General features: G+C 38.9%; 1 protein-coding gene across 3 annotated transcripts in view; it reads left to right on the plus strand.

Moving 5' to 3' along the window:
- Positions 1 to 17,883, plus strand: part of Clcn5 (chloride channel, voltage-sensitive 5) — a 179,365-nt gene that overhangs the window by 114,416 nt on the left and 47,066 nt on the right. For all 3 annotated transcript variants that reach the window (XM_013508170.1, XM_013508169.1, XM_013508171.1), the window contains one exon: positions 8,958 to 9,104. In XM_013508170.1, the coding sequence (XP_013363624.1) occupies positions 8,958 to 9,104 (147 nt within the window). The remainder of the gene's footprint in view (positions 1 to 8,957; positions 9,105 to 17,883) is intronic.

Below are 17,883 nucleotides of genomic sequence, written 5' to 3' on the forward strand. Positions count from 1 at the left end.
AACTAGGATTTCCAGCTTCTTTGTAAAGTCATCTCTTGCGACGTCATTATTCTAGTAAATTTGCAGAACAATAGGTACGATCGTCAAAACTATGACTGCAGGATGCATTCCAGAACCAAATGTAAATTATTTTTGGACTTCTCATATTTTTTCTCCCTATGATTTTTGTGGCTAATGTAGAGTTGCTAGAACCATGTATTTTAAATCGCTTCCGGAATGAAACATAACCAGTTGGAAGAAAAGAAAGGGATTCTGTATTACCTGATATATTTTCTTGCTTTCTTTCACTGCTAATCACTGTACAGAACTCATGGGCATTTAATAAATTTACACTGAAAGAAAACTTCTTGATTTGTGCTGCTCTGTTAGCCTTAGTTTTTCTCATCAGCTAAAATGGTGCTTGTTTCATTTGAAAGTTTCTAGAAATCTATAGTGCCTGCAAATGAGATTGAATGGTATTTATAGGTTCATTGAATGTAGTGAATCTCAGAGTGAGACAAATATTAACTGTAAGTATTGACTCTGATGCTACCCGCACTTAAAAAGGAGCACTGATATTGCAGTAAATTGACTTTATGAAGAAAAATGGTCCTTTTCAAAAATGATTTCCAAACATGATACTTGGTCACAAAAATACAGAGGTACTAAGGTGTGTGTGTGTGTGTGTGTGTGTGTGTGTGTGTGTGTGTGTATGTGTATGTGTGTCACCTAAGGGATAGTAATACTGTTTACCTGAATATTAAAAAATAACATAAACAGGATACTTTTTCTTGGTATGCATACATTTTCAGGTACTTAGCCATGTCAATCTTTAAAATCGTTTAAGCATTTTAAAGGACATTATGAAAAATGCATTTTCTTTTCAATATGGTCTTTTATTACTACATGTGATATATAACTGCATTAGTTTTGGGGGAGATGTACAGATATAGACCACATCTTGATCATTTCTATCCCCTTTGCCCTTTATCCCTTCCCCTGCTTTCTCTCTTCCCTAGATTCCCTTCCCCATTTGCAAAAAGTCTACCTACCTGTTTTTAATCATCTTTCCTTTATTTTGCTCTTTAAATTATTTATACTTTTAGTTTCTTAGAATAACCATGCAATGCTTAATCATCTGTGTCTCATTTATTATACTGTAACATTATAATCTAAAGATGCATCCATTTTCTTATAAGTGATTCACATTAATTCTTCTTTATGACTAATACTTTATTGTGTATAAATACCACATTTTATGCATTCATTTGTTGGTGAGCATATAGGCCCACTTCCAGGATTTAGCTATTATGAACTGTTCTTCTATAAAAATGGTGTGCATCTATCACTATAGTGAGCTATAGCTCTGTAAAATGGAATTTCTATTTTTAGTTTTGTGAAGAATTTCCATTTAGATTCCCATAGTGTTTGTATTAGTTTAGATTCCCACCAACAATGTAGAAGTGTTCCTTGGTCCCTTTTCCCCCATAACCTGGCCAGCATTTGTTATTTGTTGAGTTCTTGAAGGTAGTCATTTTTACTGAAGTAAAATGCAATCTCAGTATTGTTGTGATTGCATTTCCTTAATGGCCAGTGAGCATTTCTTCATGTACCTATTGGTCACTTATACTTCTTTTTTAGTTTTTTTTTTTTTTTTGAGACAGGGTCTCACTATGTAGTTCAACCTGGCCTTGAACTCACTATGTAGCCTAGGCTGGCCTCGAACTTGTGGCGATCCTCTTGCCTCAGCCTCCCCAGTTCTGGGATTACAGGCATGGGTCACCATGCCCAACTATACTTCTTCTTTTGAGAAGTGTCCGTCTTATTTTCTTCTTGCTGGGACCAAATACCTGACACTCATAAGTTAAAAGGAGGAGAGGTTTATTTTTGCTCACAGTTTATAGAGGTTTTATTCTATAGTCAGCTAGTTACAAGGCAGAGCAGTGTGCAAGAGGGGCATGGCAGAGGAAAAACTGCACTTGGTTTGGCAGCAAGAAGCAGAGAGAGGATCAAAGGAGAAAGAGAGATATATATCCTTCCAGACCACACCAGTGACCCACCTCTTCCCACCGGACTTCACTTCCCACCATCACACCCAGCTATAAGCCCATCAGTGGACTAACCCAGTATCACACACCCATCATCCAGTCACCTTCCCCGAGCCCAACCCCTGAGCACCTGAGGCTTAGGGGAGCATCTAGATATAAGCTGTAAATAACAGTGTCTATTCATTTCAGCCTATTTTTTGATTTGATCTTTTTTGTGGGCAGTCAAAATTTTTGAGTTTTTTTATATGTTTTAGATACTAGTCCTCTATCAGAGGAGTCGCTAGCAAAAATATTTTCCCATTCTGTAGGTTGTCTCTTCACTCTGTTGTTTCCTTTGCAGTGCCAAAGCTTTTCAATTTGATATGATCCACTTGTTTCTTAGACTATTTCTTGTGCAAATGGAGTTCTGTTTAGGAAGTCCTTGCCTATGCCTGTGTTTTCAGGTGTTTTACAATTTTTTCTTTCAGCATATTCAGTGTTTCTGTTTCAATGCCTATGTCTTTGATTATTTTATTTTATTTTAGAGAGAGATATGGTCTAGATTCATTCTTCTGCATGTGGATAGCCAGTCCCCTCAACCATTTGTTAAAGAGGCTATTTTTTCTCTGGTGTTTGTTCAGCAGACAATATAGTCCCATGCATCTTTAGCCATCTGATCTATGACAAAGGGGCAACACACAAATGCTGGAGGCTCAGGTTTGTTTCTACAATATGTTTGGGACTAAAAGTGTTTCAGCTTTTGGATTTTTTTTTCAGATTTCAGAATATTTGCAAATATATTCTCAGATATCTTGGGAATGAGACCCAAGTCTAAATATCAAGTTCATTTATGTCTCACATACCGTGTACACTGTACATATATCCTAGAGGTAATTTTATATAGTATTTTCAGTGTGCTTCCATTTGACTGTAAGCCATCACAGGAAGTCAGGTGTGGAATCTTCCACTTGTGGCATATGTCAGTTCTCAAAAAGATTCAGAATTTGGAGCGTTTCAGATTTTGAGTTTGTTTTCCTAGAAGGATAAAATAAAGTAAATCAGATTAAGGCTGGGAAGCATTTTTTTTTTTTTTATCTCATTCAGATGGGAACTAGGATCTAGAATAAAGTAGAAGAACTTTTTTAAAATATAAAATTTGTTTGTTTGTTCCTTGAAGAGTATGTCTATGTATAGAAGCAGCCAGCTTAGAGAATCAGTGCCCAAGTGATGTGAGAATGGACCACTTGGAAGGGCAGCTTGACTTGAGGTGTGAGAATTTAAGTACATTGAAAATGGTGTGTGAAGTGGGCATGGTGGCACACAGCTGTAATCCCAGAACTCTTCAGGCTGAGACAGGAGGAGCACCACAAGTTCAAGGTTGAACTACATAGCAAGACCCTGTCTCAGCACTGACCCCAAATAAAGATGGTGTCTGGACTTCACATACATATACGACCTGAACATTGTGAAGAAGACATTTACATGAGATAACAGTTCAGTTTCGTGAATCAGAACTTGGCAGGCGTGCAGAGAACATCTGTGCAGGGAACAGAGTTGGGGAGGACATGGGAGATTATATAGGGGGGCATTGTTCAAGAAAGCTGAAAGAAATTAAGGGTGTTAGGATGCAGATTTTCCATTGTCAGTGAAATAAAGTACAAATACAGGAAGAGAAAAAAAGCTAGATTGCACCCTGTCATGTTGGATTTAAATCAGAGTTATAAGTGAAAACCAGTAGAGTGTGTGTGTATGTATGTGTACACATATGTATGTAAGTTATCTATGTGGTCAATATATGGAGATGGAGATGAAAATATGTGAAAATGTGTGTATACTTGTATATGTGTACACCCTACCTTTGCCCACAGGTAAAGAAAGAGTTTGGGAAAAGCCCCACCACAATACCAATACACACGTACCTTGCATCCAGGTCTCACCTTCTATCTAAATATTGTTCTTGACTGAAACGACTCAGGTTTGCTGGAATAAATGGATGAATCTAAGAGTGGAGCACAAAAGTACAAGATAAGCGTGGAATGTGTTTTGTGATAGAGATTAAAGTAATTCTCAAAGCATTATGGGAACATGTCAAAAGGACAGAAGCTAGCTTGAAAGAAGTTCCCACTGGCTACATTTGTTGAAAAATTGAACATAAAAAATTATATTCATGGATTATAACTCATTAAATAATATAGGACTCTACTTATATATAAATGCATAATGATTAAATAAGTATTTTATAGGAAATGGTTTATTTACTTAGTGTCAAAGTACCTTACCAGAAAATAATCTCTATTACAAGGTAAAAAATATATTAACACTGAAGATGCCTGGAAGATACTATTTTTATCAAGTGATCAAATAAACATCGTAATCAATAGGACAAATAAAAAGCACATGCCCTCTGATAGGATACAATTAGAAAACCACAGCATCACTTCTCTGCTATTCCTGCCAAAGATGTGTACCTTGAATCTGCTCAGGAGCAAACATCAAACAAAACAAAATTGAGAAATAGTCTACCAAATAATTGGCTTATGATCTTCTACAGTGTCACTATTATGAACCTCAAGGAAAGCAGTTCTTTTGTATTTATTTAAGTATGTTTTATGGCTTAAGATATAGGATTATTTTCCATCCCTTTACTTACAGTCTGTGTGTCTCTTTATGGATGAAGTATCTCTCGTAGGCAACATCTTAGTTGGGTTTGTGTGTGTGGCGGGGGTTGTTTTGTTTTGTTTTTGAGTATTTTCAGACAGAGTTTTGCTATGTAGTGCAGGCTGTCCTTGAACTCACTATATAATCCACAGTGGCTTTGAACTTGAGGTGATCCTCCTGCCTGAGCCACTTGAATGCTGAGATTAGAGGCATATGCCACAACACCTGGTTGGTTTTGTTTTTTGATCCAGTGTTCTAGTCTGTGTATCTTTTTAAACATTTTAAACAGAAAAGAACAAAAACAAAATAACAAAAACAAAGACAAAAACAAAATAACACAAAAACTATAAAAACAATATAGAATTTCAAAATAAGATGATAGGAAATCAACAGTGGTTGTTGTATTACTTATGGTTATCTTCAGAGTATTTACTCAGATTACCAGATATAGGTATGCTTAATTGATCAAACAATTAAACATTAACTGTTCCTTTCAAAAACCAATAGCAAGTAGTAGTACAATAATCTTAGCTATCTTGTGTGTGTATGTGTATGTATATATGTGTGTGTGTGTGTGTGTGTGTGTATATATATGTATGTATTTCCATTCTTTCTTTCTTTCAGCCTGTGTATCATGATTTGGGGGTTTTGATCATTTCTATTGAGAGTTATTACTGAAAGGTATTTATGAATAGACTTTTCTCAGAAGAAGAAAAAAATAGCCAATAAATACATGAAAAAAATACTTGGCAACTTTGGGCATTAGAGAAAAGCAAGTCAAAAAAATTCTGTGATTCCATCTTGCTAGAACAAGAATGGCTGTTATCAAGGACTCAAAAAACAACAAATGCTAGCAAGGTTGAGGGGAAAAAGGGACCCTTCTTCATTGGTGGGAATGTAAACTCATAGGACCACTGTGGAAATCAATATGGAGATTCCTCAAGAACTAAGAGTAGAAATTCCGCTTGACAGATGGGCGTGGTGGTGCACACTTGTAATCCCAGAACTTGGGAGGCTGAGGTAGGAGGATTGCTGGGAGCTTGAGGCCAGCCTGTGCTACATAGTGAGTTCAAGGCCAATCTACATTACATAGAGACCCTGTCTCAATAAAAGAAGTAGGAGGAGGTGGAATAATTCTACTTGACAGAGCTATACCTCTTATGGGTATCTTCTCAGAAGAGTTAAAGACATCATATTATAGTGATACATGAATACTCACATTTATAGCAGCACCGGGGCTGGGGATTTAGCTCAGTGGCACAGCGCCTGCCTGGTAAGCGCAAGGTCGTGAGTTCGATTTCTGGTACCGGAAAAAAAAAACCAAAAAAAAAAAAAAATTTATAGCAGCACCATTCATAATAGCTAAATCTTGGAAGTGGCCTATATGCCCATTAACAGAGGAGTGGATAAAGAAAGTGTAGTACATAAATATACATTGGGGTACTATTCTGTCATAAGGATAAATTTGAATCATTTGTAGGAAAATAGATGTATTGACACTATAATGCTAAGTAAAATGAGTCAGACACAGAAGATTAAATATTGCATGGTTTCTCTAATATGAGAGACCCAAAAGTATAAATAATTTAATGAGCAAAATAAAAGGGCTATGGGAAGAAATAGGAGAGTAGACTCGGTGGAGATGGGAAGCAATCTGGGGAGAAGGAGAGTAGAGTGGGAAGGAGGGGTTAAAATGACCGAGATGCAATGTGCATATGTATCAATTCCCCAAGGTGAATGTAATTATTATATATTGCAAACAAACAAAAAAAAAAAACAAGTTCTGTTCCAGGTAGCTATTTTATATGGGCATTCCTCTGTCACTTTTAAGAAAATTTACCTTTTCCAAAATTTTGAATCCTGGCCAGTATCAGTTGAGAAATTGGGGGAGTGGGGAGAGAATTAGCAATCAATACAGACATGCTGATGGTTTGAAAGAATCTGCTGATGTCAAATTCAATGCCAAGCATAGAAAGCCCTGACAGAAGGATGAAGGGTCTAGCTCAGTGGTAGAGCACTTGCCTTGCAGGCATGAGACCCTGGACCTATCCCCAGCACCACAAGCAAAACAAAACAAAGCAAAACAAAACAATACAAAACAAAACAAAACAAAACAAAAAACAAAACCAAGGACAGTCAAAGGTAAAGGACTGCATTTCCAGAAAGGAGGACAACGTCTTATAAGAGGAAAAAATCATGATGTAAGTACTTAGCTTCAGTTGTAGCTGTTGCATGTTATATGTGTGTGTCTATGGCTTTGTGTGCTGCTAATGGTGAGTCATTCTTATAAGTAAAATAAATGGTAATATGTTTACATGCATAGTGTACTTTACACAAATCCAATAGTGTTCTAAGAAACAAGCTTTGGAAGTGAAATAAGCCCATAAGTTGGCAGTTTTGTCATGTGATTCTGTGTGGTGCATAGTACATCCAAAGGTTATGTTTTATGAATATTACCCAACAATGTTTGCTGGTTTTATCCTTCCTAAGAGTTGCAGTATTGGGTACAGGGTGCAGTTGTTTGTAAAACAGTCAAAATATTTTCATCTTTTAAAAGAAAATAAACTTACATGAGCTAGCATGTGTCCTAAAGTCCAAAGTGAAGGTTCTTATAGATTTGCTGTTAACAATTTCACCAATATCAATACAGAATGAAAAGAGTAAAAATACCTTTTCTGGATTACGGGAGTGATGACAGAGAGAACTAAGATTTTGTATGTGTTGTTAATAATAAGAAAAAAACCTGCTACTAGTCTTGTGTTCTGTCCAATTCCCTAGAAGTGGAAGCTGAGACAGGGAATTTTAAAAATTTCACAAGTGAGGAGTTTCTGTCACGAGACGGGGAGTGGACTAAGCAGGATAGAAAAGGAAGAAAAGTCCAGCAAGGATGGGTTATTGATTGTGGGAAAGGAACTCGACTGAGGTTGCAAAAGCTGAATTCATGGTATCCCCAGACTGACTTAATAATCTACACCGCAAAGCTGGCTTTTATGCCTGAGAAAATGGTGTTTTGATCAATGATTTTGTACATTAATTAGCACCTTGGGGTAATTTTGACCCCTTCCCTTCCTTTCAATATATAATCAAAAAATGATATAACCTACTATTTAGTTCACATTTGCACAGACTAGAGCCTATTTGTGTATACTACAGGACAGTGAGAATGCGTATCTTTTACTTGTATTCATACTTACCCATAAGTACACAGATAATTTCCTTGGAGGATCTGTTCTCTTCGTTTCTACTACGACGCTGATGTTGTTAATTCCCGAATCTTTTCCTCCCAGTCTGCATCTCATCTGGCCTGCATCTCATCTGGCCTGCATAGCGTCATTGTTTTCTGCTTCCCTATCACATAATGAATCATACTTAGTAATGGTTCCTAAATGTCACTCACACTTAAGTCAGGCTAGTTGCTTTATCACAAGTGAAGTATTAATGAAAGTGAGCACGTGATTTGGGGTTTCACTTGAAAAAAGTATTAACTGGGCAGGTTACTTAGCATTTCTGAGCTTTAATTTCCTCATCTGCTCTAGGAGTTACAATGCCTGGGCATAGAAATGTTGGAAAAGTTAGCTGGGCATGGTCGTGCATGCCTGTAATTCTAGCACTCTCAAAGATGAGGCAGTTGTATTGTGAGTGTGAGGCCAGCCTTGGTTACATAGTGAGATCAAGATCAGCCTGGACTATATAGCAAGATCCTATCTCAAAAAGAAAGAAAAAGCCAACCTTTCTAGCACACGTATGTAATCTCTTTAATTTCACCACACCCTGAGATGCTGAGGCAGAAAGATCACAGGTTTGAGGTCAATCTTGGCAACTTGGTGAGACCGAGTCTCAAAATAAAAAAAAATAAAAATGACTGAAGGTGTAGCATTTGCCAATGTGCGTGAGGCCCTGGGTTCTGTTCCCAGCACTGGGAAAAAAAAAGAATGAAATTCTGATACACTGTGCAGCATGGATGCACCTTGAAACATGCTAAATCAGAAATCAGACACACTGTATGATTCCATTTATGTGAAATATGCAGTGTCAGCAAATCTATAGAGATGGAAAGTACAGTCGAGGTTACCAAGGGCTGAGGCATGTATTGTTTCTGGATATAGAATTTCTATTTGGGATGATGCAGGAGTTCTGGAAATGTATAGTGATGATGGACAGCATTGCATATGTACTCACTGATACTGAGTTGAATACTTTAAAATCATTCAAGTGGTATATGGGAGGGAAAGTAAAAGTGGTGAGGAATTGGGAGGTCATTGCTGTAATCCTCCTGTTTTTCCTTCTACGCAGGAGCCATGGATAACAGAGGCTTTCAGCAGGGAAGTTTTAGTAGCTTTCAGAGCAGCTCCAGTGATGAAGACTTGATGGACATACCAGGGACAGCTATGGATTTCTCCATGAGAGATGATGTTCCTCCCCTAGACCGAGAAATAGAAGGTATCATTACTGATGATGACTATTTCTGTTTAGTAAATTCTTTCAATTTATGTACAATAAAGTTAATTTCTGTTCAGGCATATGCAGTTCTGTGAGTGTTAACACATGCCTAGATTCTTGTAACCAGCATCACTAACAGGATACAGTTCAACTTGCTAAAAAAATTTCTCCCTGCTACCCCTTTGTGCTCAGGCCTCCCTCTTCCACAACCCCTGGAACTACTGATCTTTTCTTTTCCTATAGTTTTCTTTTTCTTTTCAAAGATATCATATACATGGAATTAGATGCCCCCTTTTGAGACTGACTTATTTTATCTAGCTTAATGCCTTAGAAATTTATCTCTTTCTTGATTAGTAGTGTACCCAGCAGTGGGAGGGCTGACTTACATGATAAACATATATTAACTCCGTAAGAAAATTCCAAACTATTTTCCTTGTTTCAAGAAAAATTTTTTAAAAAGGAAAAAGTTTTGCAGAGTATATCTATAAAGTGAAATTCTCTTCATTGATTATTTAGTTACCCAATCACATCATTTTCTTCTGTGACTATGGGTATGATTGTTCTATAGTTTACTTAATTGATCTTCTATGAATGCACATTTTAATTTTTTCTCATCTGTTATTATTATGGACAGTAATGCAATGATCAACTCTCTCTGTGTGTGTGTGTGTGTGTGTGTATACATATATGTATCTTTTAAACATATGAGAATATTTTTGTAGCATGAGTGCAGGAAAGTACTTATTTCTCCTACAACCTCTCATGTGCTGAAAATTATTACTTGTCATCTTTACAATGTGATAAGGTGAATAAATATTTTCTTCTATTATTTTGTATTCCATTTTAAATTAATTTTTAGTTAATGAAGTTGAACATAGTGCCATATATTTACTAAACTTCTTAATTTTTTTTGGAAGTTTCCTCTTTATATATTGTTCTTAGTTTTGTAATGGTCTGATTATCTTTTCTTATTTATTTATTGGAACCCTTCATATGCTTTCTTTTGTGGTACTGGGGATTGGATGCAGGTCCTTCATACTGAGCTAAATCCCCAGCCCTTTTAATTTTTTTATTTTGAGATAGAGACTTGCTAAATTGCCCAGGGTGGCCTTGAACTTGTGATCCTCTTGCCTCAGCCTCAGAGGGTGCTAGGAGCCCTTCATATATTATTACTAATCCTTTTTCTGATATAGGTTAAATGCATATTTTTCTATTTCTCTTTTGTCTTTTAAACTATTTCATTGGATTCCTGGGAATTGAACCTAGGCATGTTCTACCACTGAGCTACATCCTCAGTTCCCCCTTTTAGGGGAGGAGGGATGAGACAGGGTCTCACTATATAGTTCATGCTGGCCTTGAATTCACTGTGTAACCTAGGCTGCCCTAGAATTTGCAATAATCCTGCCGCCTCAGCCTCTGAGTGCTGGGATTACAGGTGTGTGCCACCACACATGACAACTTTCTTTTTTTCTTTTATTTATTTATTTTTGGTACCAGGAATTGAACTCACGACCTTGCACTTGCCAGGCAGGCACTGTGCTGCTGAGCTTTTTCCCCGGCCCTCTTTTTTTAATCTGTAAATATTTCTAGTTTTTATATAGCCGGGTGTTATGGCTTGTGTTTAGATGTCTGCCCAAAGCCTCGTGGAGTCATAGGTGGGGCTTTTTCAGGAGTAGATGGATCTAGAGTGTGTGACTCTGGTACTGATTCATGGTGCAATGCTAGAGTCAAGGGCATTAGGATTAAGGGTGTGAGTGCTACTTGCCCTAAGTATCCTGGATAAGATATAAGGTATAGAAAGAGCTGTGGTTGTCTCTTGTTGCTTTGCTACCCTCCACCATGAACTGTTTCTTCTCTGAGGTGTGTCTGCCATGTGCTACCATACCTTGGAGCCAGCCGATTATTGGCTGAAACCTCTACAAACTGTGAGCTAAATAAACCTTTCCCCTTTAACCTTGGGTGTCAGGTATTTTGTCCCAGCAATGAGAGAAAAGTAACTAAGAATTTGGTACCAGAGAAGTGGGGTCATTGCTGTGACTATACCTGACTACGTGGTTCAAGAGCCTTTGGGACTCACTTGTGGGAAGAGTTAGAAAATGCTTGGAGATGCCAAGTGAAAAAGTACAGCTGGGGCTGTTCTGTATGGGAGATTTTGGTCAGAGCTCAGAGAATCAGAAAACTGATGGAAAATCTGCCGGTAAAGACCAGGCTCAGGAGGTTTCTGCTGGGAAGGACTGCATTGGTTGTTGGACTCCAGCAGCAAGTTTGTCTGCAGTTTGCTCATGTCCAGAGACTTTGCCTGAGACTAAGATTAAGGGTGGCAGCCTAATCAATCTTGTGGAAGAAATTTCAAGGCAATCTAATGTTGAGGCTGTGGCATGGCTGCTGTTGGGTGCTTTTAGACAGATCTCAAAGCACTGCTCTTGAGAATCAAGAGCTCTTGAGAATCAAGAGCAAAGAGGCCTGCAGAATGATTTAAAACATTGTGAGTTTGGCCAGAAAGGATGCTCTAGAAAAGTTGTGGATTGCAAAAATAGAGCAGAGGAAATCTTGATTGCTGAGAAGGAACAGAATAGAAAAGATGGCCTGAAGGCATCACCAAATCAGTAGGACTCCACCCTTTGCAGTCTCAAAGTTGCAAAAGTGAAAGATTTTGATTTGAGAAGAAAGCTGCAGAGCACCATGTTCCAAAATAATGGTGGCCTAGAGAATTTGTTCCTCAGAATTTGATACAGAGTGCTCAGAGATCCAGGCACTCAACCCCTGCAGCCAAGAGAGAGGGAATTGTGGCTACTGCTCCACCTGGCAACAGTCTTTGGCATCATGCACATGGCACTGGTTTTAGGTGCATGCAGAATGCCAGAACTGTGGAGTCAAGAAGGCTTCCACCTAGATTTCAGAAGAAGACCTGGGAGACCAGGCAGTGTGCCCCTAAGAGGGCAGTGTGTGAGGCTGTGAGTGTGAAGCTGAAGGTGCAGTGGAGACCCCAGAAGGTTGGAAAAGCCAGGAACATGGATCATCTGAAGAAAGCTGCGAAGAGTTAGTAGAACCGGCCCATGAGAGAAGCCCCAAGAACTGCACCCACCAGCAATCCCATAGGGGAAGAGTCACCCAAGCCCTTTGGAGTTCACAACTTGCCACAGATTGACAGGGATGCTAGAAGTAGAACTGTGGGATTTAATGTTTGTCCTGTTGGATTTGGTCTTCCTTTGTTCCCATTCCTTGGTATCCCATGTTTGTAACTTTTAGAATGAAAATGCCAGTCTTGTGCTGTTAAATGTTAGAAGTGCTTAACTTTCTTCATTTGTGCAGGGACTCACAGCTAGGAGTTTGCCTTACATCTCAGAGGAGACTTTGGACTTGGGCTTTTCAGCAATACTGAAACTATTAGGACTTGGGCAACTCTTAGAGATGGACTAAATGCCTTTTCCATAAAGGGATTTGCATTAGTCTTTGGGGGCTAGGGACAGAATGTTATGGTTTGTGTCTAGATGTCCCTCCCAAAGCCTCCTATCATAGGGTCATAGGTGGGGCTTTTTTGGGGGTGGATGGATCTAGGGTGTGTGACTCTAGGATTAATTCATGGTGCAATGCTAGGATCAAGGGCACTAGGATTAAGGGTGTGAATGTTACCTGCCCTAAGTAGCCTGGATAAGATATAAGGGATAGAAAGAGCGGTGGTGGTCCCTGGTTGCCTTGTTACCTTCTGCCCACCATGAACTGTTTCTCTTCTGAGATGTCTCTCATTTGGAGCCAGCCAGTTAGGGAGTGAAACCTCTACAAGCTGTGAGCTAAATAAACCTTTAGTCCCTTAACTTGTGAGTGTATTTTATTTCATCAAAGAGAAAAAAGTAACTAAGACACCAGATGTATCACCGTATCACTTTTTTTTGGTAACTTTTGAATTTCTTTCCTTCTTTTTGTTTTTTTGAGACAGAGTCTTGCTATGTAGTCCAGGTTGGCCTTGAATTCACTATGTAGCCCAGGCTGGCCTCAAACACACAGTGATCCTACTGCCTCAGCCTCCTGAGTGTTGGGATTACAGGCATGCACCACCATGCCCAGCTTTTTATTTTTTTATTTTAATTTAAAAAAATTTTTTTACACCCACTTTTGAATTTCTTATTATATTTGGAAAGGACCATATCATGTTAAGATTAAATTTTTATGATTACTTTAAAACTACTGTCTGGTTCTTTGACTGGAATTGCCATTTTCAAAGTAAAATCTGAGGAAAAGAAAGTAGTAGCAGAAATCATTACCTAGCAAATTCATATGAAGGGCATATGGCTTTGTAGACACCTTTCTAGGATCTGAGAATCAGCAAGGCTTTAAGACACTATCCCTACCTCCATTTAATTAATTCTATCTAGCTAAAGAGCTACACAAAGTACTTATAACACCTGGGCATAGTGGCACATGCCTATAATCCCAGTACACTGGGAGGCTGAGGCAGGAGGATCACAAGTCAAGCCTAGGTTGGGCAATTTAACAAATAGTAAGACTCTGCCTCTAAATAAAATTTTAAAAGCGCTGGTGATGTAGATTAATGTGAAGGCCCCAGATACAATCTCTAGCACTGCCTCCCTCAAAGTACTTATAAATAATACCTACCTCTTAGAGTTGTTTTCAGGATTATATGAGATAATATATGTCAGGTGCTCATAATTGTACCTGGCATAGAGTTATATGCTTAATAAAATGTTAATTATCAGGCAGGAGTTGTGGTGTGCCTGTTGTCCCAGCACTTGGGAGGTTCAGGTAGGAAGATCACTTGAACCCAGAAGTTTGAGACAACATAGTGAGACTCTGTCTCCTAAGAAGCTAGGTATTATTATTACAGTGGTGCCTCAGTTCACGAACTTAATTCTTTCCGCGATTCTGGTCATAGAACTTATTCCACAATTCTGGTCAGAACAAATTCTGTGACTAGAATCGTGGAAAGAATTAAGTTCGTGAACCAAGGTGCCACTGCATTATTATTATTATTATTATCATCATTGCTGCTATAATCCTATATTATAAATGCTACAGTTCTTAGAGTAAGTCAGCAGAGGGATCATTTCATGAGTATGTATCTGTGTATCTGTTAAGGATGGGAGAAGAGTTCTCAGAAAATTGTATTAGAGCAGGGCCTTGAAAGATGAGTTGTTTATAGGAAAAGCCTCCCAGACAAAAAGCAAGCTTTTATAGAGACGGCAATAGGCATAACATAGAGGGGTATAACAAGGCAGAATGCATGCCTAAATAGGCAAGTTGTAGCCTTCAAAGGCATGCCAAAACATTTGAATTAACCTTACTGTCAACTGTGAGGATAAAGCTCCTTCAGCCATTCATTCAACATAGTTGTTTGAGCACTTACTATGAATAAGACACTGTTGTAAATACTGGGGATACAGAGTGGTGGAATTAAGACAAATAGTCCCCTGGAGCTTAGATCTAATAGGGGAGAATAGTTAACAAATAAATACAGTCATTGTTGCAGACTGATCAGGCCCGCAACCTCCCAAAGAGTGGACAGCAAGGGCTTAAGTAAAAGAGACAAGCTGTATGCTTTTTAGAGCTCCAGAAAGGTAAAAACTCTCTAGCAGAATTGGAGATTCTTTGGGGACTGACACAAAGAACGTTTCTGGGTGGCCACTTACTTATTTGGTTTTCAAACAAAGGAGGGGGGATAATGAGGAAAGCAGGGGAACTGAGCAGGACTTTGGGAGACAGTTCAAAGACTTCCCCAGGTAGTAAAGTATGCTAATTAGGAGACTGTCTTATCTCTAGGTTGACATTCACCGCAGGAGTGAGATGCCTGCAGTTACAGTCTCTGTTTAGTAAATTGGGGTTGGAGCCAGGCAGGCATCCTCAGCTGTGGCCTTATCTTGTCCTTTGAGGCATCATGGCATCACAGGCCGCTGCAGGCCTCCGCCAGGCCCAGTGACTCATAGAGGTTCACTTGCTATGGGTTTGCTGCCCATCTCCAGACTCACAAGTAAACACAGAAAGCCAATTGATTAATATCAAATCCTGCTCAGAGCTTCTTCATAGTGGTCTCCATCAAGTCATCCCTTGGTATCTAAGGGGGATTGGTTCTAGGACCCCCAAGGATACCAAAACCTGTGGATGCCTGAGACCTTCATATAAAATGATATGATATTTGCATAGAACCTATGCACGTCCTCCCATGTACTTTAAATCATCTCTAGATTACTTATAATACCTAATACAAAATAAATGCTATGTAAATCATTGCATTGTTTAGAGAATAATGACAAGAAAAAAGTCTGTGTATATTCAGTACAGGCACAATTTTGTTTTTGGGGTGTGTGTGTGTGTGTGTGTGTGTGTGTGTGTGTGTGTTTTATTTATTTTTTTTGTTAAAAAATTTTCTTTTTTTCCTCTGGACATTGAACCCAGGGCTTTCACACTGCACAATACCCTCAGCCTTTTTAAGAATTTTTTCATTTGTAGATACAATCTCTTTTAAGTCCCTGATTTGCCCAGGCTAGGCTCATCCTTGCAGTCCTCTTGCCTCAGCCTCCCCGACTACCGGTTATAGGCATGTGCTACCATGCCCTGCTCAGGCACAGTTTTTAAAACAGAATTCTTTTCAGTTCATGGTTGAATCCATAGATGTGGAACCTGTGGATATGGAGGTAAAATTGTGGCCAGATTACATCGTTAGTTACCCATTGTGATAAGTACTAGGATGGAAATAAACAAAATGAGAATAGATGCTAACAAGGGACTAACACTTTAGTTAGGCAAGTCAGGGAAGGCTGCTCTGAGAAGATGACCAACTTGGGCTAGACTTGCCAGTGTGAAATACACAGATTAAAAAGGCTGATGAGAAATGTGCCTAGGAAAGCTAACTCAGGCTAGGGACAGTGGGAGATAGTCCCAGATTTAAAGTTCATGAGAGAAGTGCTCACGGTTTGACGTCGAATCTTTTCTCATATTTGTGTACTTCTACAACAGGGAACTGTGTTTGCATAGCACCTCCACTTTATAAACATTGTCAGTTCTAACTCTCAGTGGCTCTAGGAAAGAGGTTAGTTATCCTTAAATTGAAACCTATATTTAAGCCTTCTGTTAGACCAGAGCGGTGGAGCTTAATCGTTATAGTTTCTAACAGAAAATGGACTTAATTTAGCACCAGCATCAACAAAGTACATTGTTGTTGCTGTTGTTATTGCAGTATTAGGTGTTCAACCCAGGGAGTGCTAAGCTACGTCCTCAGTGATTTTTATTTTGAAACAGGATCTCTCTAAATTGCCCAAGCTGGCCTTGAAGTTGTGATCATCCTGCTTCAGCCTCCCATGTAGTTGAGATTACAGATATGTACCACCATGTCCATCAACCAAAGTACTTTATGTGTATTCACATTACTCTCAGTAGATGATTGGGGCAAAAAACTTTATTATTCCCATTTCATGAACTAAAAAACTGAGGCAGAACAAGATTTTTGACATTGCCTGTAATCGTAGAATGTGTTTTTACATGAGCAGTCCTTCATCGCTTTTCACTTGCTTTTATAGGAGAATGATTGCTTGTGGTTTACGAGATCTGACTGAAATAATGAGGCTGCTCTCCATGAGCCCGACGCAAAAATCCATCCATTTACTATACCCTGTAGTGATGCAGTTTTCTTGCTTTGCTTTTGAATTATTCTTACTTCACTTAATATGTTAGCATGGGATTTCCTCATAAAGACAATACCAGCAAAAAAGCAAAATGCTTGATATGTGGTGGTAATACTGTACATAAAATACATTTTGTACCGGGAGCAATAGCACGTACGAAAAAGATTAATTAGAAGAAGCTTGAAAGGTAGTGAAAAAAAAGGCAGTGAAAGTGGTTCTTGTTTTCCAGATGGCTAGAGGAATTGATTTATGAGGAATGAATAAATAAATTATGCATGGCATGACTAAGTGCATCTGTGGTAGTGTTAGAGTCGTCTGTAGATAAGAAGAAACATAAACACAGAGATCTGAAAGCAGCAGAGGGGGAAGAAAATAGGAAAACATTCAGCTGTTGTCAGAGTCCATCTGTTCTCACTTGCCAGCCTCTGCAGCCTAACCCTTGCGGCTGACATTGCATTCATTCATTTGTTCATTCAGTATTTACTGACTACTCAGATGTGAGCCGAGGACTGTGCTGTTTTAATAATGTTCTTCTATTCCCTTCTTTTCCTTGCCGCCTTGTCTTTTTACCCAGTGTGCCTTAACCATTGAATGAGAAGATGTTTCTGACAGAGGGGGTGGCACAGGTAGAGGCACGGCAGCATGAGAAGGCCTTTTGAATTCTAGAAACGCAGAGTCTGTGTGTCTCAGGTCTACGGAGTGGGCGGTGGCGGCAGCTGGAGTAGAAGGAAGGACAGCAAGAGATGTGGAAGGATATCGATCTAGGCAGGGCCATACTGTGTACATTTTGGGACCTTATCTTACAACCAAGATATCAGTAAATGATTTCAAAGCAGAGAAATGATGTGATCAGATTTGAGTTTTTAAGACTTGGCAGCCTGGATGGTGGAATGGGGGGAAGTGTCATTGGAGCCTGGAGGACTAGTGAAACTCTTATTTTTTTTTTAACTTTTTTTTTCAAGTATCGTATTTATTCATTTTGTATGTATTTATCAGGTTAATTATCATAAGCACAGAGTAACTGTTATTGTTTTAAAAATCTAGGCCATAGCCAGGCATATTGCCACATGCCTATAATTCCAGCACTCGGGAGGCTGAGGCAGGAGGATCGCTGCAAGTTCAAAGCCAGCCTGAGCTATGCAGTG

Source organism: Chinchilla lanigera, unplaced genomic scaffold (assembly GCF_000276665.1).
Source record: "Chinchilla lanigera isolate Chin_1 unplaced genomic scaffold, ChiLan1.0 scaffold00142, whole genome shotgun sequence".
Taxonomy (NCBI): Eukaryota; Metazoa; Chordata; class Mammalia; order Rodentia; family Chinchillidae; genus Chinchilla; species Chinchilla lanigera.